The sequence below is a fragment of the Rhipicephalus microplus genome, chromosome 9 (genome assembly GCF_043290135.1).
Source record: "Rhipicephalus microplus isolate Deutch F79 chromosome 9, USDA_Rmic, whole genome shotgun sequence".
In the NCBI taxonomy this organism is placed as follows: domain Eukaryota; kingdom Metazoa; phylum Arthropoda; class Arachnida; order Ixodida; family Ixodidae; genus Rhipicephalus; species Rhipicephalus microplus.
Genome location: NC_134708.1, coordinates 61641762 through 61667015, shown reverse-complemented (window position 1 = coordinate 61667015; position 25254 = coordinate 61641762). Strand labels below are relative to the sequence as shown.

Genomic DNA, 25254 nt, shown 5'->3' with positions numbered 1-25254 from the left:
ACTTGTAAATACTCTACCTATTTTTCATAAGAGAAACAAAAAAGTCGCAACTTTCATCAACCTGCAACTTGGTTCACAAAGTGGCCAAGCTCCAAGACACCCATTTCAATAATCCTGATAGATGTTCTCCACCACACCCTTACCTACCGCCACAACCATTACCTGCACTATGTGCTGATGTTTTTTCCACAAGTAAAATGGTTGATGGCTGGCACTTTTTGCTCAGCAATCTACAACGACTCAACGAGTTATTCTGGTTCAGCCCAAATATGACCAAATTACAAGAGCTTCATGCCATTAAATAATGCAGATTCTGCCTCGACCAACAAACATGTTCGATTTATCAAGTTCTTACTGTTCAGTGAATGCAGACAATGACAATTACATTTCTAAGACTGTCCTCATATACCAGAACGGTAAAACAGCCTTGCATATATTACAAAACAGTGCGATCAACTCAATGCCTTAATTGCATTTTAAACATCTCCAAGAGAAAAGGCAAAGACAAATACGATCGAACCAAGAACGATAATATATTTTATGAAAGAAGAAAATAAGAAAGATTTAGGCAAGTTTAAATGGTTGTTGCTAAGTAAGTGGAACTGCAAAACAATAAGCTTATATGTCTATATCAAAAATTTTGTTGACAAGAAAACACAACACACGTGAACACATGCACCAATGTTTGAGAGGGCAAAATACAAATAAGATAACATCAGGCTGCCACTACTAAACGCTTACATTCAACAGTGTAAAATCAAAGAGTCACTACCGAGTGCTGCCGTTGCTTAGATACAAATTAATTCTTTTCGGCACATGCGGATGTGTAAAGAAGTGCATGAATAAATGCTTAACATTAACCAGTGATTTTCAAAACAGGCAATACTTCTTTACACTGATGAAACATAACCATCACAAATTCATTATACACTTCCTCCCAATTTCAATTGACAAACAGAGCCAAAACAGAATAGTGAATTTCACTGATTTCAATGAAGCCCATTCTGTACAACAGTCCACGGACATGGGCCACATGACCACCACAATCCCACATTCACAAAATATTAAGCAGCAATGTTATCATGAAATAATTATTTAAAAAAGAACACTGGAGCCATGCCTTTCTTGAAACACCCAAAGCACGAGACTTGTTCATTTCTTCATAAAGGAATGGACACATCTGCAAAAGTACACAAATAACTGTTAAAACAAGCACAAACAACGCAGTACACTCAGCATTAGCTGGGCTTCATCAAACCTTTTTTTGTTATTATTGTAATTGAGTGACCCCTTTTCATTACCTAGTTGGTGCCTACTTATTTTTTGAAAAGACTACCTCTATATAGAGGGCAATACCAATTTGAGCACTTGAGCTTGGAAGAAAATGTAATATGGAATTGAACATTGAGGCAGTGAATTGTAGCAGCATATCAGATATAAAAGAAACAAATGCTTTGTGAGCCGAAAACAATGAGCTAAGTGTGTGTTCCCTCATTTTAGCACAAAATATGTCGGTAGAATAAATTAAACACAGGCCCTGTAGCTAAATAGAGATGGGTGCCTGAACTGTTGATTCCAGGCAATCAAATGTGTACACATTCTCTTTTAGACGTTGCAGGGTGTTTAGAATATGACTTTCTTGAGTCGTAGCAATAATGAAAGACAACACACACGTGAGACTTGAGCCAGCGAGTAAGTACAACTGCATGTTCTATGCGCTTGAATAGCAGTGTCTCTCTCTACCATGACACATGGAAAGAATTTTCTGTTTCATTATTGCAGTTTCCCAGCTCAATGAAGGAATCATCAGAATGAATCGATAAAAACAAAGGGCAGTGAAAAAATTGGGGTATCTGAAGCTTCGCCTTTGAGATATGAACACGACAACAATATCCTGTTTCTAGTGCGTACTTCAAACACTTAGTGTATGAAATCTTTTCAAACTTGCTATGCACCCACTACATGGTCTTAAGTGGGCTAAGTCGTAGCAGCATCAGCACGATGTTGACTCGTTAGTTGATATTTATGCGTCTCTCATAATCATATGGTGGTTTTGGGACGTGAAACCCCACATATCAATCAATCATTAGTTGATATTTAAGCAGGTATGTTACCTTTACAGTGCTGAATGCATTCATTCTGAAAATCGCTTTCTGCTGCTGCTTCCTTGACCACGTAGCTTAGCGTTTTTCTGCTTGCTCGTGTTATACTACAAAAGTCATATCGTTCTCAGCAGTGATGTGGAACTAAATCCGAAGCTTCCGATTAAGTCGGCCAATACCAGTAAAGCCACTTCTTCCAATAATAGGCCAACAACCCGCAACACAGTTGGTTCTAATGCTCTCAACAAGGGTACTTATGCACACTCAGATTCCACACTTGCTGACAATTATCCTTCGTCTGTCTTTGAAATGTTCTTTAACTTTTGGATGGGCAAACTAAGTAAGTTAGCTAATAATATTGCTGACGTCAAGTCAATTTAACAAAGAGTTGCCTGTCATTTTGATGTTTTAGAATCATGTATTTGTGCACTGGAACGTCTTCTAGGCTCTAATTAACACAGTGATGCCAGTAATTTACATGTAGAAATTAATTGCTTAACTTCTAAAATCAACGAACTGGACTTGAAAAACTATGACCTTGAAAATCGTTCAAGGAGAAACAATCTTTCAAGGAGAAACAAGGAGAAATAGTATACTTTAAAAGATCTCGTAGAAAACGCTAGCACGCTGCTATACAGCGTTGACTTCTCTGTTTAACAATACATTGAATATTACCTGCCCGCAAATGAAACGTGCCCACAGGTTTGGAAAATTTTGTACCTAGTGGATATACACGACCACCTCGAGGGAGGAAGCCCCTGTCCTCAAATATGAATTTAATCTAAAATACTCAAACGTGTTTATTACAGAAGACATTTTTGCACGTATCAGACACATACAGAAAGAAATTTGAAAGGCTTAACTTAATTTTCGCAACAACGGCTTTGTGGTGAAATTTAGATACGATCATGCATTCATTCACAACGTACGTTATAATTGAGACGACAACTCGGACTCCTTAGTGAAGTCTCAGAATGAGCACCTGGCTCTTGATTTTATATCTCCGCATCTTCGAACCCCACCTCATCCACTCCATGATCTCAATATAGCCTTCATGAACACCTGGTGGTCCTGAAAGTCAATGCTTGTAGTATTGCTAAAAAGCTTCCAGATCTATTGTCTCTTGTCGCAACTTACTCCCCTTATATCATTGGCATCACAGAGTCATGGCTTCATTGTAACATTTACGATTTTGAGTTTACTCCACCCCGTTTCGTTGCCATACTTAAGGACAGGACACAAGGCATTGGCGGCGGCGTTGCACAACTTATCCGGTAAGATATCCTGTTCACAGCGCTGCCCTTGCCTATTGAAACTGAATCCCTCTAATGTACAGTCTAGCCCCGCCGCGGTGGTCTAGTGGCTAAGGTACTCGGCTGCTGACCCGCAGGCCGCGGGTTAAAATCCCGGCTGCGGCGTCTGCATTTCCGATGGAGGCGGAAATGTTGTAGGCCCGTGTGCTCAGATTTGGGTGCACGTTAAAGAACCCCAGGTGGTCTAAATTTCCAGAGCCCTCCACTACGGCGTCTCTCATAATCATATAGTGGTTTTGGGACCTTAAACCCCACATATCAATCAATCATGTACAGTCTACCTAAATAATTGGTGTACTGAAGTTAGCATTGTGTATTGCCCACCCAGATCATCCCTTGAAGTTTTTTATGTCCTTGCCAATTTTATGTGCAATGTAAATATTGGTTCATCCAGATTTATCTGTATGGACGATTTTAACGCTCCTGACATCCATTGGCCTTCTCTGATCGTAACGGATCAGGATACTGCAATATGCCATGAATTAATAAATATTTTTCTATCCTTTAGACTTACTGAAGTCATCTCATGTCCAATGAGGCTCAATTCTATCCTAGTTCTAGTTTTCTTAAGAACGGGTCTAGCTGAAAGCAACTTCTGTAGCAAAATAGTTGAAGGCTTCTGTGATAATAAAAGCATCTTGTTAACACTTTGCTATCCTGTGTCCAAATCACCTTATACAATCACCAGCTTCCCTGATTTCACTCGTACTGACGACACTTCCAACACGGATATTGCAGCTTCCCAGTTTGATACATGTTGTGCGCTTTCTTACAGTCAAACATCTCTTTCGTCTTGTTAATTCTCTGAAGATCTTGTAAAGTCGTGTATCCAATGATTCGTGCGAATTAAGACATAGAAAAGCAATGCTGAGCTTCCTTGAATTAATCGTGATCTCTTGTATTTATCTGTCTTTCGACTTAGGCGCTCCCAAAAATCCAATTCTCCCGATGCCCTAGACAGGTTTCAGAGTGCCAAGTGTGAACTCAACTCAATGATGAAAACAGCAAAAGATTTATTTTAACACATTACTCTATCCTTGGAATCAAACAGATGACAATCTCACAAACAGAATGGTTTTAGACGTGGTTTCGTACAACAACACAATTAGTTGAATTCATGCACAATACTTTGCTTAGCCTTGATCATGGCGACCATGTTGAAATATATTCATCCTTTGACAGTTTTAATTTCTAAACTCCTTGCTAAACACAACGTGATAATAAACAATGCTCAATTGTAAGTGTACATCAAGCTTTTTGGCATCTCGCTCTCAGTTTGTTTCCTACAGGTGAACAATCTGTGCTTTTATAATGTAACATCGGGTGTGGCACAAGGGTCTGTTCTTGGGCCTTTTTTTTTCATTTACTTGAACAATTTGCTTGCTCACCCCTATTTTCCCGTTCATTTTTATGTCAACGATCGCACTTTATATGAAACTATTAGAACACACCGCGACCACAACCGCTTGCAGGAATCATCTGCTGGGTTTCGCGATTGGTACACAACTTAGGAAACGAATATTACCTATAGAAAATCATGCTTGCGTCTTTTTGTAATAAACCACCCACCGTTTTTTACTACCCTATGATAACAGTCCTGTCAGTAGGGTTTCCGAATGTAACTATCTCAGTGTCCTTTTCACACATGACATGTCATGGGCCAAGTACATTGGCTATTATTGAAACAAAGAATTAAAAATCTCTGCCACCTATACCACACTGTGTCCAAACTTTCAAAAGACACAAACCTCCTCTTATATCAATCGCTAATTCGTCCTGTAGTGACTACACGTCCGTTGTCTGGAACCCGCATAAGCAGTGTCATCGTTACGACCGCGATTTCTCGCCCTCTTTAACTCCACCTTCAGTGCAATTACCTCCATTCCGTTCGCCGTATAAAATAGCAGTTCTTGCAAAGTATCGTTCTCTCGACAGTTACTGTCACATAAAAAGAAACGTATAAATTTCGCTCTACAGTCAACGACAATAAGCTCTCACAACCTAAATTTCAAGCCTTATTATGGTTGAACCTACAACTTTAAGTTGAGCCTTTTTCGCCGTTCCTTCAAAGACTGGAATTCGTTACCTGATTCTGTTCTTTCATGCCCATCGCAATATTTCTCAGCCGAAATCCACAACGCATGTATGTAAAATACACTGATTTATATATAAGTGGTACTTGCTTGTTTTACTTTTTTTTCATGTTCCCAATATTTTGTATTACTTTGCCTTATATGTTGAGACGACAATATTATGTTACCTGTTAGTGTTTTTATCATTGTCTTTACTTATATTTCTCAGTATCCTTCCATAACTACTCCTGCAATGGTGCACCTAGTGCTGTAATAAGTGTAAATAAATAGATAAAATAAAGAAAATAGGCACAGTAATGTGCATGCCTTTTGTAGTGAGTGGCTAGCTTTAATCCATCAAGTTGTAATGATAAACACATGTTCTGATGCCCATTGGCGTGTACGCTTGTGCCACACATTATCACTGTAATGTTGCATCTTGTATTGTGAAGCATGTATACAGGACGCTTGCACTTTTAAACCACGAAAGGTACTTTAACGGCATTTTCCAGCAGAGAAAGTTATTCTCACTATATTCCCAAGCAGACATGTAGCCATGTGGTAGAACAACCGCTTGCCACGCAAATGACTCAGGTTCGATTCCCTTGCGGACCCAGAATTTTCGGTTATTTGATGCGAAGAATTTTTGTGTATTGCAAGCACTTTTAGCGCCTGCCCGCCCACTTGCAATCCTGTCAGGTTAACGTCAATTGTAGTTAGGTTCCATGCACTCAAGTTGATTGATGCGGCAGTGTCCAGAGCCATCCTCACGAGCACCAGCACTCCATATCAGCTTATCGCTTCTGGTGTTGCTAATGCTTATGTTCCCGTTGTCATCCTTGTGCAAGTAATAACAATAACATGAGGCGTTTATCATTCCAAAACCACAATATGATTATGAAAGATGCCGTAGTGGAGAGCACCAAAAATTACGACCACCAAGGCTTCCTTAACTTGCACCCAAATCTGAGCACACAGGCTCACAACATTTTTGCCTCCATCGAAAATGCAGTCGCCACAGCCAAGGATTTGACCCCGCGACCTGTGGGTTAGCAGCCGCATTGCATGCCTTAGCCACTAGACCGCAACAACGAAGCTCGTCATGCAGGAACAAACAACCGGTTATGTAAACATCTGCATTTCTTCCACATATGTCTGTGTGCGTGCAATATTTATATATATATATATATTTAGTGTTATTTCACAAAACCTCGCTCAATAAAAAACTTACAACATGGTCACCTTTTCTCCACATGCTTCGCACAATGTCGATTTACAAGGAATGTGGGATATGCCGAATTATTCGTTTGCATGTTTCTGGATTTTTCGGTCACGCACAAGATGATGATTTTTCGCTCACAATCAACGATGCCAACACCACAATTTCTACGACACAACTCTTTAACGCTATCGCGTCAAAATAAACAAGACTAGCAGGGCTGCACAGGGTTGTGCACGAGTGTTCACGTGAAGATAGACGCATGATAGAGGCTTCAACCTTGAAAGACTGTGGTTTCCTTTTCGGAATATGAAAACCAAATATTTGGCGCATCTTCCACACAGAATAGTGGAAATGTATCTTGATGCAGCAGGATCGGTCTTTTCGCACATTTTGTCACAGCTTTCACATCACTGTAAAACTCTTTCGCATTAAAAATTAACAGGACCAAAAGGGTTGCAAAGGATTCGGAGAGAGACATGGCAGACAGATTTCGGTGCTCAAATGCAAAGGTTGGGCAACGAAAATTGCAAAGGCAAAGGCAATCCACTACATGCCACTGGTTTTTGTTTCTAGCATGTATTGCGACTTAATGACGTAAAGGCTACATTGCCTGCAAAGCAGCAAGAAAGTGTAAAATCTATACGCATTAGCACGATCAATCATTGCAGCTAATTGTAATGTCGTTCTAAAGGGGCATGCGATGCTGCATCTAAACGTTCACAAATAAAAATAATAAAGTTACAATATTGACATAAAAGATGTGACATCTGTCTCTCTTGCACATTTGCGATCCATGTCCAATCATAATAGTTTTGCTATAAGCATGAATATACCAAGAATGTTTGCAAAAGAGCAGCAATAAAATTATTACCATTTCAATACCAAAGGCTCGTTTTCATTGTTAGACACAATATTAATGAGATCTGACAAAATATCTCTTGACATGACTGCCTGTCACATATCATTATTAATTTCCAAGCTCTCACAATGAAAGAAATCATTCTAACAATCACACAGATCAGCTTTCATTTCTATATTTAAAATGCAATTTTCTCGTGATGCAATTTTAGGCAACTTTTTGAGATTGTGGACATAATGCTTTCAGTACTACTGATGGCCAGATAAGGATGAAATCCTTCCCACATATTCCTTAACATGTGAAGAATACAAATATATTGCTTTAAATGTATCATTTACTTAATTATTAACTTAAAAGAAGTAATTAATATGGACTGACAATTTCAAGATTTTTCACATTTCAAAACTTTCTTGTTACATTATACAAAATCTACACAAACTTTCTTGATTAGCTATTTGCATTCCACAGTTTATGCAGAGCAATACGAGCTATTAATGACTTATTATTAAAATGATTCGTTGTAAAAAAAGTTGGAGCAAAAATAGTTAATTTACACAATGTCATGGTACAAAACAAAGCTATGCAAATCACTAAAAAACTGATTACATATTTCAAATCAGCATAAGAAGTTATGCAAATAGTTAAAATTTCAAAAACTTTACTGTGGATTGAAGAAACCATGAGTTCCATCTTCGATGAAGAAAGTACCTGCACACAATCCGCTTTTTATGTTGACTTTTTTTGTATGATAACGGTACACGTGGTTTTCAAGGTGGTCTTTTCGTGAAAATGATGTATTACAGTGTCTACAAGAGAAGGGACGTTCTCCTGTGTGGGTGCGCATTTGCCTAATGAGAGTCCCCCTCTGTGAAAATGACACACTGCACTGGTCACAGAAAAATGGACGATCTCCTATGCGTACGAATGTGTCTTTCGAGGTTCGCTTTCTGAGCAAATGCAGCTGGGCACACGTGGCACTGGAAGGGGCGCTCGCCCGTGTGTTTGAAGAGGTGTCTTTGCATGAAGGCCTTGTTCTTGGTCGCATAGCTGCACTGACGACACGAATGCAGTCTGCCTAGTACGGACACAAGTGAATGATAGGCCTCACGGGAGGCCGAAGACAAGGAACCTGCAAAACCACAGAGACAAAATAGAGGCAATAAAAACCTTACATGCATTGTGTGCAACTACACAAGAGCACTAGGCAATGAAGAAAGATTACTGCCCTTGTAGAAGAGATACATAATCACCTTCGCATAAGCAAGCCACACAATGCTGGAGCAATGACAGCGCAATGACGACATGGTTACAAACAGTTTCCCTCTCTCTTTGTACATACTATGTCTAACACATGAAGAGACCTCCAGTAAATGTGCACGAATACAATATCGATGTAATTCTGGTACTATACCTAATAACAACGTGTATTCATAATAAGCTAATAGATTTCCGTAAATAATGCCTTCTCCGCCACAAGCTCAAGACTGCTCCGCCTAGTGTTAAACTCCTCTCCTACTTTTCCTTAATTTGGCCTAAACTTGAGTAAGCCTCCATAGTTTGGGATCCCCACACAAAAATTAACTTTCAAAACCTAGAAAGAATTCAAGGAAAAGCAGTACGATTCATATATAGTAAATTTATGTCAACCGACTCCCACACGGAATTACTAACGGCAAATGATATAGAACTATTACAAGTTACCCCGTTTCATTGCTGTAATAAAGGACAGGACACAAGGCATTGGCGGCGGCGTTGCACAACTTATCCGGTCAGATATCCTGTTCTCAGTGCTGCCCTTGCCTGCTGAAACAGAACCCATCTGATGCAAGGTCTACCTAAAAAATTGGTGTACTGTAGTTAGCATTGTGTATCGCTCAGGCAGATCATCCCTTGAAGTTCTTCAAGTTCTTGCCAATTTTGCGTGCAATGTAAATATCGCTTCAACAAGACTTATCTGTATGGACGATTTTAACGCTCCTTGCATCCATATGCCTACTCTGACTGTAACGGGTCATGATTCTATATTATGCCATGAATTAATGAATATTTCTCGATCCTTCAGGCTTACTCAAGTCATCTCATGTCCAACTAGACTACTTTCTATCCTACACCTAGTTTCCTTAAATACAGATCTAGCTGACAGTAACTTCTCTTGCAAAATAGTTGAGGGATTCTCGGATGATAAAGTCATCTTGTTAACGCTTTGCTATCCCATGTCCAAATCACCTTATACAATCACCAGCTTCCCCGATTTCACTTGTGCTGACACTTCCACAACTGATATTTTAACTCCCCAGTTTGATACATGTTCTGTGCTTTCTGACAGTCAAGACATATATCTTGTCTTGTTAATTACTTTGAAGATCTTGTAAAGGCGTGTATCTAATAATTTTTGCCAATTAGGACAAAGAAAAGCAATGCTGATCTTTCTTGGATTACTTGAATTACTCGTGACCTCTTGCAATTATCTCCTCATGTCTGTCGACTTAGGCGATCCCGAAGATCTAATTATCCCATTGCCCTAAACAGGTTTAAGAGTGCCAAATATCAACTCAACTCAAGATGGAAAGAGCGAAAAATTTATTTTATCGCATTCTGTTACATTATCTATTGAAGACTAATCCACGCAAACTTCGTTGTTCTATTTTGCCTAATGCTGCGTCACCTTCTTTCGAATTAGATAATGACATCATAACTGACCCACCAGCTATATTTAATGCTTTCAATACCTATTTCCAGTCTGCATTTGTTTCCAACAACAACACCATTCTTTGTGAGGTATTCCTCATTCTGAACAAATCAGTGATATTGAATTAACAAATGAACATATTCTTAGCTTTATCTGAAAACTAGAAGTAAAGAAATGCATCGGCCCGCACGAGAAGCACAATGCATTCTTAGTTCGCTACTCTATATGGTCATCCGAATATTTAACAATCATATTGAATAAATCCTTATTTTCTAGCACTGTTCTCTCTTTATGGAAAATGGCTCCGTCTCTTTAAATCTGGCGATAAGGAGTCTCTATTAAATTATAGACCAATATCATTTACTTCTCGATGATGCAAAATGTTACAACATATCACTCATAAACAGATTAAGCTTTTCTTGGAATCAAACAGAGTACCATCTCACAGACAACATGGTTTTAGACGTGGTTTCAGCACAATAACACAATTAGTTGAATGCACACACGATATTTTGCTTAGCCTTGATCATGGCGACCATGTTGATGGCATATTCATTCTTTGACACAGTTTTACGTTCTAAACTCCTTGCTAAACATGTGATATTAAACAATGCTCAATTCGTTAATTGTCCATCTAGCTTTTTGTCACCTCGCTTTCAGTTTGTTTTTTAAAGATGAACCAACTCTGCTGTTATTATTGTAACATCGGGTGTGCCACAAGAGTCTGCTCTTGGGCCTTTAGCTTTTCGTGATCTGCCGTGGGATCTGCCGAATTTTTTATTTGCATGTATATCCATTTTTCGGTCACACACAAGATCACGCAACAGGACAAGCAGGATCGCAAAGGATTCAGAGAGTGATTACCAGTGATGTTAATGAGCTTTTCATGCTGAAAGAATCCATCAGCACACATATTGCTAAAAGAATTTATAGGAGTGAGGACCAACACCTGCAGGGTTGTAGGTGATCCACTGATACCTAAGCTTTATACATGGTCCAACATATGAACTGCAATTTTTGAGACTGAATGACACAGTGAACTATGAGTGCCATCGTTCAGCGGGCTCAGAATACACGACGAAGTCTATCACCATCATCAGGTTTAGCTTTAAGCGCGACATGTGCAGCAACTTGCCGAGAGATTCCCATGGAATCAACTGACACCATTTTTAAGAACTTTCAGAACATTGAGTAAGTTTGCATCCTCCCTTTTGGTATATCCGAGCGAATGCTCCATAATTCATAGTGACTCGTGAACTCAGCATTTGCTATTAAAAGCTGGAGAAGTGACATGCATCACTATTTATGAGAGCCATAAATGTGCTAAAGGATTACAGAATCACTATGATTTTGACAACACAACTTTCAGCCAGAGGAGACTTCTTTGTGACTGACCAGTGCTGTGCGCGAAAAAGGTTTCCACATCTGCTTGGAATTGGGTGGTCACAATACTAAAGGTGCTCATTAAACTGTTGTCTTTAACAGTGTACTGTACTGTACAATGGTGCAAAAACGGGAGGGAAAAGGTTATAATTTTCATTAACTGGAGCTCTTCGACTGAAAACCTGTAATTCCTAAGCTAACTAAGATAGATTAAACGAAAACTGAGTCAAAGTATGCTGCAGAAAACAAATAAGAAAAGCCTATTCAAAAGATAACTTTAATATTGTAACACAGATGCAGGAGTGAAGTTTATAATTTCTGCCAGCATAACAACCAATTTTAGACATGGATGGCATTCTTGTAGGATATTTCTAGGCAAATTGTGCGAAAATGAATACTCCTTTTCTAAAGATAACAAAAAAGAAGTACTTTGAGCCACTCTGCACAAAACTACACTAATGATGATGAATGAATGCTAGAAAAGTGCAATCTGTATACTATGCAGTAGGCTGAATGAAGTTGACAAATGTGAAGTGACATGCAATACATGAACTAATATCTGGGGTTTCACATCCCGAAACCCACGATGTTTGATAGAAACGCATGCTAGCAATGCTGTCACGCAAGATGTGGCAATCACCCCGCCGCGGTGGTCTAGTGGCTAAGGTACTCGGCTGCTGACCCGCAGGGCGCGGGTTCGAATCCCGGCTGCGGCGGCTGCATTTCCGATAGAGTCGGAAATGTTGTAGGCCCGTTTGCTCAGATTTGGGTGCACGTTAAAGAACCCCAGGTGGTCTAAATTTCCGGAGCCCTCCACTACGGCGTCTCTCATAATCATATAGTGGTTTTGGGACGTTAAACCCCACATATCAATCAAGATGTGGCAATCGCGCATTCACGTGAGAACCCAAGAGCAGGCATGTGTGCCGCACTGCAAGTTGACCATCAGAGCACATGATAGCCTCCGAGATTATATGCATGATCCTCTGAGGCATTAATACCCCTGCGTGTGCATAGACGTTTAAATTACACATGCCTTTCCGTAACGTTTCTTTTCCCAACCGTTGCTATACTGTGTTTACATGCACCTGCCACGTCATGCAAGCTATATCTTCATATGAGACATCCTAAGAAAGGAGCACTAGACAGAGACAGGACTTGGTCAAGGAGCCAGGCCCGAAGACGTCAACATGCATGACTGTTTGAGGCACGCACACATGTAAAATCTCCCATTCACACGGGAGGCTATCGAACCTTCGAGATTGTGCGGGCACAATTGGAAGTAGCAATGTATTGCACTAAATCTGATGGCTGGACGAGTTTGTGCGTATCCACATACGTCCCCAACACCACTGCCACTCTTACGACGTTCTGCACAATTTTGAAGGCTCTCAAGTGACAAACAAATTTTTTCTCCGCAAAATTCGAGCAAAAAACTGTTCTCAATGCAAGAAATGGGTAAATCCGAGCTGTATTCACAATAACGCATTTCTTTCTAGTCCCCACAGTATAGCAAATTCTATTCCTAAGGCACTTGAAAAAAAAAAAAGAAAAGTAAAAATACAACAAATAATATTTAGTGCACAAAGTGAATTAAATTAGCACAAAGGTGAATTCTAAACAAAAAGGCGCATAAGTGATTCAAGTGATAAATTAAAAGTAAAGCAGATGTGAACACTTCACCTACAAGGCTTTAGCAAAGAAGACCAATGGTGATATATAGGGGTGGGAAAGAGAACACTGCGGTTAACTACGATTGTCAGAAAAAAATATGGTTGTCTTGTTAACAAGAAAGCATCTTACAAATGCAATAGTCAGCATTAAATGAATGGATGCTCTGTAAGTTCTTTCTGCATTCCTTTTTGCGACGGAATTATCTATAACAGTGGTTCAAACGCGAAAACAAAATTTGGTGCAATGTTTGGAGCAGCAAAATGTTAATTTTGGAACAGTAAAATCCAAAGTTGAAGCAGGTTACGGGAAAAAAACTAAATTTTCATAATGAAAGATCAAATTTAGAGACCTGTAAAAAAGAATGCTAGCATTTAGAAACAAAACATATGTGCCCATTCAATTCACCTAAATAGTGCTGCAGAGTAAACATGAGAACTGCTATTTTAATAAAAGTAGTATTTTGAATTACCTCACTGAGCAAACAATGATGAAGCTCACGTTAGTAAGTGCCACACCTGCTGAATCCTTTGACAGACTCTGCGAAAGCAATTGTGGCTCTGCCAAGCTGGCGACCTTAAAATTCAGGAGATTTGTAAAACCAAGGTGTAAAGGTGGCAAAAAAAAAGAAAAAAGAAACCTGACACACAATATGTCATTGGCTGCTCCAAATGATTGCCAATGCCTTTTTTAGACGTCATCAATCATACTAGTACTCAATTATCCGGCACATACACACATCGGTATTGAATAAAATGTGCTGTGTTTCATGACTTGTGCCACCAGCCCCTTCCAAATCATGTACACTTTTCAGCGGGGCACTGGTGTACTGCAGCGGAGGTGCCTTATAAACCATCCTGCGCTGGTTAGAACAAGGCCAAGCATATCTCGAAGTGCTAACCCCCCCCCCCCCTCAGCCGATTGTTTTTTCTTTCATGATAGAGACAACTTCTCGGTTCTCTTGCAAGGTGCATTCAAGAAGATAAAGTAACAACGATGCGCGCCTGTTGGCCCGGCGTGGGGTATCTATCACCGCGACGATGCAACTTCAAGCCAGAAAATTGTTTGAAGTGCCACTGCTATGGAAACCAACACAGTGGTTGGCAACCACGACGTTTGCAGCTTGTCGACCTCGTTCGCATGCGAAAAACGCGACATAAGTTCCTAACATACCATAACCGCGTTTGCCAACTATGAAATTCATATTTTCGGTGTAGCACTGGTGGCTACAGCAATGCATTTTTTTTTTTCTCGTGAAGTTCAGTCGTCTCGCCTATAGGTATCTGCTGTGTTCAGCGTACCGATGGGCGTGCGTTATTGTTACATCATCTTATACTTTAACTGGTCAATCCAGCTCGCGAGTGTCCTCATTTAATGAGTATCTAAATTACATCGTGATTTAAGGTTAGGGTCCTTTAGCTTAGTTTGATTTCTCGCTGAAATTAGCAAAGCTGAGATAACTTTGAAGCTGGTCGGGCATTTTAGCGCAGCGTGGCACAATTTCAGCAAATTTCATGGTTTTGGCGGAGCTCGCTGCAACAATGGGGAATTGTATCAAATTGGTGCGATTGGCACAACTGGCGCAGCTGTTGCACCCCTGCTTAAAATGCAGCCCAGACAAAAAATATTCCATAAAAACTGAACCCATAAACATATGAAACAAAGCTTGATTGGACAAAGCTACCATGTAACTGGCAAAAAATTTTTTTTGAATTCAATGAGGTACGTTTAACATCATGGTTCTGGCTGATCACAAGTGGGTAAATATATTTCTGCTCTCCTTGGGTCACATAGGTTCAGTGAACACAGAAAAAGTGGAGCGATCTTGTGCGAATATGAACACACCAAGACTGTTGCTTCGAGAAAATAAGGTTGAGCCAATGCAGTACTGGAAGAAATGATTGCTTAGGTGAATGCAAAGGTGTCTTTTCACGTTTCTCCTGTCCTTGATCACGTCGGTGAACTGCCAGCAGGAATGCAGTCCACCTTGTACGGACATGAGCAAATGGCGCTGCACATGGGACGCCAAATGCAAAGAACCTGCAAAGAAACGAGGAGCACAATATGGTAATGCAAACCATACGCCACACGCTGCATGAAACAGGACTGCAGTACCAGGCAATCAAGAAGTGTTTCTGCGTATGTAAGCAACATTCTGGGCAACGTTTGCCGATAAAAACATCTTGCTGAAGTGCTAGCAGTGCAACAATCGAAAACATGTGTTACCCAAGCTGCCATCTTTCAGTGCATAAGTACTATACATAGTCAATGCAGCTGCCTGCTGCCACTACGTAGACATCCGACTTGGATGATATGCAGACACTATAGTTAAACGGTGACAAATAATACATCTGCTTGTTACAATACACTCTAAAGCTTTCAACAAATTATTGGACAGTTGATAAATTTATATGTACAATGCCAAGCAGCAAAAGCTTCATTTGATATTGCTACTTATCACGCATGTGAAATAGTACTACTGCTAGATAGTATTACTTCCTTTTAATGGCTAGAGTAGCATTGTCATTTTATGTGGTGAAAAGCACATGCACATTTTTATGCATAAAACAATGAATTGTTGCTTTGTACACACTAGCATATTTCATGTATTTGACAATATTTTAAGCAATTTGAGTAAAAGCATGAATATATCGTGGAATATCAGAAGTAAATTATTCATTACAATGTTTCAGCAGCCTACATGACGACACACATGTACACATTACACATTATCGGCTTGCATAACTGGTTATCCTGAACAAATACAACGGCTACACATTGAGGGAACATTCAGAAGGCCTGCTTGGCATCTTTAAATAATTGAAAACTCTTTCAATGTCAAACTAAACAATGCCCACACCAGCTTAAGAAGAAATGCCCCGAGACCTAAAATGCAAGTTTTTTTTTTTTTTTTTCATTTCCAAATTACCCATTTTTCACTTTTAATAACTTTCTTTCAAAAGTTTAGTTTCTCTACTTTCACGACAAAAAAAAACTGGAGATTATCACTAAAATAGAAGTAGGTTAAAGTCACTTTCAAATAGTACAAGGCGACCACTGAAACAAAAAAGAGGTCGTTGTCTAGAGCCCCCTGAATATTGTCACCTGGCTGCTTGCAAGTGCATTTTTGCATAAAAAGTTCACTGAAACCACATGCTCAAAATAACCATAATTGACAAGCTCTCATGATGAAACAAATCACCTTAAAGAGCATACCTTTTCCACATAGATGACTTTCCACTTACACCTTTAAAATGCGTTTTTCTTAAGGTCCATTTTAGGCCAACTTCTTTAATTTAGACATAATATTTTTAGTACTTCTGGTAGCCCAATCGGAATGAAAGTTTGCCACCCACATATTCCTAAACATGTGAAGGGTGCAAGACTTTCCTTTAAAACTTGATATCCCCTGTATAATTATTATGAAACAAAAGTAAGCACTTATGATGGTTTGTGATTATAAACAAAACTGATCAATAGTAATTTGATTTTTTAAACTATCACAGCTTTACTAGAGTCCCACTCTTTAAAGAATCCTTCGCAGCTATTCTGGCGAAGCACGCAAATCTCTAACCTGTTAGAATTATGTTGCCCGACTTCAGCCTATAACAGTTCTCTTTATTGTGTTAAAAAAATTGATTGTAGTGCATCCACGTGAAGAAAAAAAAAAAGTCATGTGGCTTATGCTTTGTCAGATGACTGCCAACTGTTGACACTGACACTATTGCAGGTTCAGTTACATTTGAGACTTGGATACACATGAAGTCTTGAATGAAATCAGCATGTGCTGTGACTTTAAGAATACATAGTGCTCATGTGATGTCACGCCGTTGTCGCTCTCTCCCGCCATGCCTGGGTACCTATAAATGTTCACGTGCTGCAGCTCATTTTGTGGGGGGCTCGTTATCTGTTGCTGTGTACAATGTTGAAAGGAAGCATTGTGGTTTTTTTTTGTTGTCGTACTTTAACGAGCTCATCAGATCAGGAAGGCCTCCTTTGTTCACTCTATACAAGATCAGAAAATCAAGATGTGCGACATATATACCAGCCACTGCATACACCGGCTGCCCGCCACGAGCTACGAGGGCCCATTATCTCGCTTTCACTACAAACACCACAAATTGCGTGGCCCAAGAACAAGTGAAAGCCCAAAGTCTCTCGAGCCACAATTTTAAGAGCTGATGAGCGAAGCGCAGCAGCTCTTATCAAAAATGAGTCCTGCAAAGCTAGGCAAGCTTACAAGAGATATTATTAATATAAAGATATTGCTGCGGCCCACGCCACCTAAGTAGCAGCATCCCCCCCCCCCCCAAGTGTTTTAAACAGTGCTGATATTGAGCCTGTCTGGTTGAAATTTGTGGAAACAGCCGAGAAAACATTATGCGAGGCAGATAGAGACTTCGCTTGGTGCGTACCACGGTAATGCCGGTCATCATTTTTTTTTCGCGCAAGTTTTGACACCTTTTTGACATTGTATTTTACTTTTTTTTGTACGCTAATGTACAGTGGAGACCCTGAAAATGATGGAGACAGTGTTAGGAAATTAATTGACTAATTTTTGAAAATCCTGACCTCCCCAACTTGAACCGATTGGCTATACTTCATTATGAACAAATATTGTTTCGCATCATTTTTCACAGTTTGTTTCAATGCAATACCCGAATTTCCACGATCACCATCACGATTATGACCACCTCCCTGACACGCTGATTGTGCATGCAGTGGTCGCGGACAAGTTTGTATGTACAGTATCTTGGTAAGCTATCTCTGTTTGCAGGTAAGTGCTTGGCTATGGCACATACCAGGAATGAAGTTACACCTGAAGACGCAAATACTACCGAGTTTCTTCGAATAGTTTTTTGTCAATCCGCGTCAGTCAAACACGCCGGTACTTTTCGGAAAATCGCAAAGTGCGTTCTCAACTTTGAGTAATAACTTTCGGCAAAGAAACACACCGAAGCTCTGCTCTCTCTTCTGGGACTACTAAATTAACTTGCCTCACTAGCAGTCCTCAAACTTGCATCGTGAGGCAAAGCTAAATAGGCGCAAGCTTGAGCAGACAACACAATAGCCGTAGGCGACGGAGACGGCAGGTGCCCGGGCATGTCGGTGGCTCATTTCGGAAGTGACGAATGGGCGTTGCGTGACGCACGTGCACACTATGTATACAGATGGAAAGTCAAAGAGCATTGTCTGGGGTTTCAAATTGTACTATACAAGAAATTCTTTTATTTCTCCGAAAATGATTTATTCAATAATTTTGAATAGCTTACAAAAGTTATCCTATAAAACTGAAATGCCTCTTTTTTACAGTGAATGAGGAAAAGAATGAGAATTTTAGAGGCTTGCTTCTTTTTGCCAGTATTAATGAGAATAGGCAATTATTGTCTATTCTAATTCACATTGTATCTAACAAAAAACAAGCCCTTAAAATGTCCCTCATTTCTTAAATTCAAAGCGAGGGTCTTGTTTTGGGAGATTTGATGCCTTTAGGAAGCATGCCTTCAGAATTATTGGTCAGCTGCCAGCTCATAAAAAAGATCATATGCTATAAAGCACTAGGAAGCAGAAAAAGTGTGTTCCGCACTCATCATTATGGCTGCAATTGGTGCTAACACTCCCAAGGTTAAATGCACAGATATGCGCGATGAGTGCTGGGTGATGGCTGTACTGTAGCTCAATTCGTAGTACTTTTGACGCTAAATCTGAAAGTTAAAGGTCTGCTTCCTGCTGGCAAGTAATCTCTTTGCCCACTTCATTTTCTCTACATTTATATCACAATTACTACAAATCATGTAGTATAATTTACTTGGCCTTATCATCTGTCAATCGACAGTTGAGGCTCCTAAAAGCATGTCAACCAGACATTAGAGCGCAGCATGTGACCTGAAATTTACAATTACATCTGGAGGGGTGCTAGCAATCACTTGCTCTTCTCTCAACAAATGATGCCTTAAGCCCTAATCTCTCGTTCATTGCATGACTTGAGTATTACGAGCTGAATGATTAAAACAGCTGCTGCAAGAGGCAACCAATGCACTAACTTGCAATTTCACTCAATATAAACCCCATGTTCGAACAAAAACAAAAGACTTGAGCTTTGCCTGCAAGAATAAAATGTAGTAATGTGATTGGACCCCATGCTCAATTTCTTCCCAACTGTTACCTTAGCTTTGCTTCTTGGTGCATGCCTCAACCGTGCTGCAAGGAAACGAACAACTGTGACACAAAATTGGCCGTTTCAAAGTATCTTCGTATGCATATTGCAAGTACAGCTAAGTGCCAGATGTGCCACAATTCTTCACTTTGCAAATCAGATAAGTGCACACTACACATCTGTAAGGCAACGTGCGAACCAACGCAGTTTATCCTTATGTTGATATATTTGCAGCTGATGATTAAATAAGAATGAATGCTTTTTAATAAGTGGTCTTTGTAAACACCCATACTTTTTCACTTTCTGAAACTGAGAGTGACTCCGTGTTTCTGCCAACTAACATTACACGCGTCAAGAAGACTTCTCCCACTACGTTACATTCGCACAGTGTTTTTCCCCAACGAAGTTGCAAGCACGGCTCTGTGGTAGAATGCCTGCTTGCCATGCAGGTAGCCTGGGTTCAATTCTCGATAAAACCAAAATGTTTTATCACTTATTTCTTTGCATCCTTCTCTATTTTTCAGTCATGGACAATCCAATATTTGTGCAGCCTGTCTGCAGAAACTGTGGCTTCTTAAAAGAAAACTTCGGAAAGCACCCCGTGGCATAAAACGTATATCTTGCAATGCCTATGTGAGGTCTAAATTGGAGTTCGCATCAATTGTGTGGGATCTGCACTATCAAAAAGATGTTTCGCAACTAGAAAATGTTCAGTTAAAGCCAAGAAATTTACAATTGGCATATTCAAAAGCCTGGATTCCCCTACAAATTTAATGAAGCTCAATAAAATTACGGCGCTGGAAGCTTGGAGAAAAGTTAACCGCCTTTTATTCCTTCATGGCTGGTTTGCAGGTACAATCAGTTTAACTCTCCCATTATCTGCTAAGCATATTAGTACAAGAACAGTGCGGCCCTATCACAAATATTCGTTGGCACCAAGCTTCACTCGCACAAAAACGGGGAGTCATGTCGGGACATGAAAACAGCAGAAAAGGCGGCAAAGCCCGCACAAAAGCGGCGAGCTAGCCTCAATTCGCACAAGCAGTAGATTATACAGGTAATAATAAGCTTCTTTGATGAACTAATAAAAGTGCAACAATCCTCTTTTCGTGCCCTCTTTCTGTCATGCCTTTATTAGTTCTAGATGGAAGCACAACAACATGCCCAATGAACTGCTCTGATGCGATGCATTCCTTCAATAAAGCTGTATGAAAAATTGCTTGGATTACTGCTGCAGGGCCCTTTTCATGATTGGTGAACAAATTACATGGAAATTTGTTGAGTTGCACATTGAAGAAACTCACAGAGGATCAGTGCTCTGAAGGAACGAATACGTTATGGTATCCCAGGTAATGTTAGTCAATGTTTTGCTCCCTTATGTTACATTGGTATCCAATGTAACCCGTGAAAGCACCATTACACTGGACTTGTGACCTTCGGGGTATAAGCAAAGCACCTCAACTGCTCCACCACTAAGGCGGACACAACATTATGAAGGACAACAAGAAATAAGGACAAGGTTGGTATATAAATCAAGTCTTAAATGAAGACCCTCAGGCGCATTGGACATAGCACGGTAGCTTAATCACGAGCGCGCACTCAATATGGTACAGATGGCTATGCCATTTGTCGTTTACCTGCATTACGCCAAGCTACGAAAGCATACTGCTGTTTGCTGTTTTATTCTGTGTGTGCAGAGCACTACAGGGACCTGGGATGCATATGGCATCCCAGGTCCCTGAAGTGCTCTGCACACACAGAATAAAAACAGCAAGAACGGCAATAAATAGCCAAGACTGAATTGCTAATACTGGCTTTCATATTCTTTAAAATTACTAACAATATTACTATCTGGCATTTAATGCAAAATGCTAGTCAACATAAGACTGATATTACTGATTAACCTGAGCACATATCACCAGACAGCGGCACTAAAATGTGGAGCTCACAACAACTCACTCAAGAATTGTATTTTGTAAACTCACTTGGACTCACTAAAAGTTACCTCAGCCGGACTCAAGCTTGCCAAAGTATCATTCACCTAGACTCACTCAAACTTGGACCCACAGCTCGGAGTCTAGGTCAGTCTGAATAAGCTGATCCATAAAGGGGTTTGCTGACCTATGAATGTGGCCACCAAAATTTTGGAAGGATGCCTAGTTCTGGTAAGCATTTGTTAGAATAAAAGCATGCCAGCATTTAGGTGACTCAACTTGTCTGTGAAGTGCCATTTGCTGCTTGTGAACCACAAATTGAGAATATCTGTCTTCACTAAGGCAACTCCAAAGTTATAATTAGCAAGGAACTATAATTATGCCAAATGATCAGCTAGGAGGCTGTCCCAGGTGCACTGTTTTTCACCCAGAGTTGCATTAGCACTGAAGACAAAGTTCAAGTAAGTATTCAAGTAAATTCAACAACATATAGGCATTGCAGGTACCAAAAAGGTGCAGATATATATGTATTTCAAAGGGGCACTGCTACACTTTTTGAGCACGTTCAAAAAATGCTGCTGACAGCCAAATACTGTAGCGCTGTGTGTGGCCTGGCATTCACAATTAATTCTAGAACTTTGGTAATAATCTCTCACTCTTCTTTCTGAAAATGATTCTTCATACCCAACACTGCGGCCGATTACCGGGCCGCCGCTGGATTCTGCAACGTGCCCGAGCACACAATCGCACTGAAAGAAAGCAACATGTTGAAAGAAAAAAAAAAAAGTGCTCAAGGTCAAGATGCATGCTGATGGAGGGTTACATCTTGATGCCCCTGTGCCATTCCCCTTCTTGGTGTACTTTTCAACACACTTGTATTACAAGAGGAGAGGGAAAACACTTGGAGCAAGCAAAAAATCGCCGCAACTCCTCTCATGCTTGCCCGATTAAAAAATTCTTGCTTTATGTGACAGGTGAAGCAGCATGCGCTAATAGTAGGACTATTTCATCATGGCTCAGAAACGTGTTGCAGGACTCCTCTAACCCTTTCACAGTCATTGACGTACTGCTACGCTATCGTACTTCCACCCATGTAGTGTCAGAGCCGTACCCACATGCTGCGCTCTATGGAGCTAGAATTAATATTAGAATAATATGCAGAGTTTTACATCGTAAAACCACAATGTGATTAAGAAAAGTGTCATGGTGCATGAAGCTGCATAGCATTTCGTGCTCCCTTTCTTAACCCTTTCGCCACCTTGTCTGTCTTCGCAGAACTCATTTGCATTACTTGTGTGCATGCGCTTTGAGTTGCCGATGAATTGGTCCTTGCGCTGCCAACTGCTAGCTTCCCGGATAGCTCAATTGGTAGAGCAACAGACCCGGTAAGGCGTTGGTCCCAAGTTCAATCTTAAAACCAGGACTAATTTTTCAGCCACTAAGAAGCTTTTCTTCCTGTGAAATACGTATGAATTTACTTGTGACTTGATGCCACAAGCCGGTCTCAACAGAACTTATTTGCAATAAATGTAGCTTTGTGCTTAACCCTGAGTGGCTTGGCTGGAATCAGTGAAGCTTATTTGAACAAAAGGGTAAGAAAAGCATGTATATATAAAAATAGTCATTTGTGATTAGAAACTAGAGAGTCGTTTCGTGAATGAGCACTCTGGGCCAACCCACGTATTCTGCGGTCCTCAGCCAAGTAACCATAAACTAAGGAAGCCATGCTCCACCACATTTTCGACCTCTTCATGCCACCACACCACTAAAGAAGTCAAACCTGACTAGTTGCGCATGTGACGTGCCGAGTGCTAAGCCTGAGGAGTTTAAAAATGCACCAAAGCTTGCACAGCAAAAAAACAGTGTAAAATGGTACACCGTGTTCGGTAGTAATATGCACGTTTAATGCATTATAACAATCCACCCAATGTGCAGAGCACCTAATCTGTTAGTGATCTGAACGACTCGAACAAATGCCACAATGCCTTTGCAAAGAATTGTCAAAACAGTTTCAGGTATTCACATGAGCTGCACAGGTGGCATTACCTTAGCAGGCAAGTAACAAGTCTACAAAATAGCAAAAAAATGTTTCACATTAGGCGATCACTTAATGATTGTTTACTCTGAGCCAGCAAATGCACACGTAAAATTTGCAGTTACTGTTAAAAGTACCAGTACTGATATATTAAAAACACGTCAACAAACTTTGCTGCAACATCAGCCTTGACAAAAAATCGTTGATTTATTAAATCACGTACTGACTGAACTGTTCGAGGAATGCAAATGGCGCGTGCTTTACTTGCATATGTTACCACAGTTTTTAATGCATTCTACGGCATATCGGAGCGTTATGACTCTCAAATTATAATTATTCCAGGCAAGACTGACAATGGGGTTCACTGGCAATGCACGACTTGGATACTTGTCACAACGCTAAGACGACCCGCATAAAAATAACAAGGGAGACAAACGCTGCCGACCAACCGGGATCACGAATACACACAAAAAACTCTAACTCGAGAATAAAGCCAACAAAAGCAGAAATTCTGGATGTAGCTCTAAGGCACACGGCCACTCTTTCCGAGGTGTGCCCCTGGTTATTTTGACCTAGTGCCTTCTTAACTGTACATTCGGTATTCAAAACATATTCCACTGTTTTCAAGAGTCACAAGTTAGGGCTGCAATTACATGCTTTCCTACATTGCGATTACATGCTACATTTTCCGCCCACATTTTTCGGGGCTCGAAACACGAAACTATTCAAGCACACTCCAAAGAACCGCTGAGTTTGTTAAAGAAAGCAATAAGGGCAAGATTCTGTTTGCCGAAATAGGCAACATGCATCAGTTTGTAATCTTGACAAAAAATAATAATAGTAATAATATAGATGCCAGTACATCACCTGCGAATGTCAGCTGCTTGACGGTAATGCATTACACACATTTAGTCGTGCTTCTGCTGTCCATTGTGTGCGTTTGACGTTCCCCGTTGGTACCGTCGATACCAAGAATCCACTCGTCACTGATACCTCACATGACCCCGTTTTCAAGTATGTTTGGCGAACTGGACGAATCTCCGCAACGTCAAAGCCACGTTGGCGAATGTCAGCTGCTTGACGGTAATGCATTACACACATTTAGTCGTGCTTCTGCTGTCCATTGTGTGCGTTTGACGTTCCCCGTTGGTACCGTCGATACCAAGAATCCACTCGTCACTGATACCTCACATGACCCCGTTTTCAAGTATGTTTGGCGAACTGGACGAATCTCCGCAACGTCAAAGCCACGTTGGCGCTACAATAACGGCGAACAAAACTATTCAGACGAGTCTACAGAATGAATGTGGCGCGTCTCACTACCACCATATGCTACCACATCCAAAACATGAAATGACAAACAATAAGCAAACAAAAAAAAAACGCGTATTGCGCGCCGTCTCGTGGCAGGCTGTTCGCAGTGCAATTAGGTTCGGTTTCGAATTCAAGTTAGACGCACACACAATTTTTTATGCATTTTTTTTTCAAAAACCAATAGACCTTTTTATTTATCAGATCTATACGACATTCTAGTGGTTGTATACGCTCTGCGACAAAATATTGCTTGCTATAAATTAGTTATCTTTTCTTTGAAATTTATCTTTTTTATTTTGAGGAGTGAACGCCAACGAAGAGTCCTGAACTAAGCACGCATTCTGACGAGTGCACCGCGTTTATAGTAGAGCATGTTAATAAAATAAAATACTGCTTCGAACTGATTTGCCAGGCTTTGCTTCATTTTTGTAAGCATCGGAGGCTTCCAAACGTTTGCGAGAGTTGTCGCTATTACTCTTTGCGTTTAGTGCGAATTTCCGACC

At 40.3% G+C, this 25254-nt stretch overlaps 1 protein-coding gene across 2 annotated transcripts; it reads right to left on the bottom strand.

Annotated features, from left to right (window-relative positions):
* Positions 1 to 1007: 1007 nt before the first annotated feature.
* Positions 1008 to 24775, bottom strand: LOC142771352 (zinc finger protein ZFPM1-like). Of its 2 annotated transcripts, XM_075872828.1 has the most exons (4): positions 24305 to 24775; positions 15157 to 15351; positions 8491 to 8697; positions 1008 to 1180 (listed from the first exon to the last, which is right to left on the bottom strand). In XM_075872828.1, exons 2-4 carry the CDS (start codon positions 15308 to 15310, stop codon positions 1161 to 1163), a joined length of 381 nt encoding a protein of 126 aa, XP_075728943.1. In that variant the 5' UTR covers positions 15311 to 15351; positions 24305 to 24775; the 3' UTR covers positions 1008 to 1160. The 2 variants fall into 2 exon arrangements, with proteins under 2 accessions (XP_075728943.1, XP_075728944.1); XM_075872829.1 differs by lacking the exon at positions 1008 to 1180 and having other exon boundaries at positions 7621 to 8697.
* Positions 24776 to 25254: the final 479 nt, after the last annotated feature.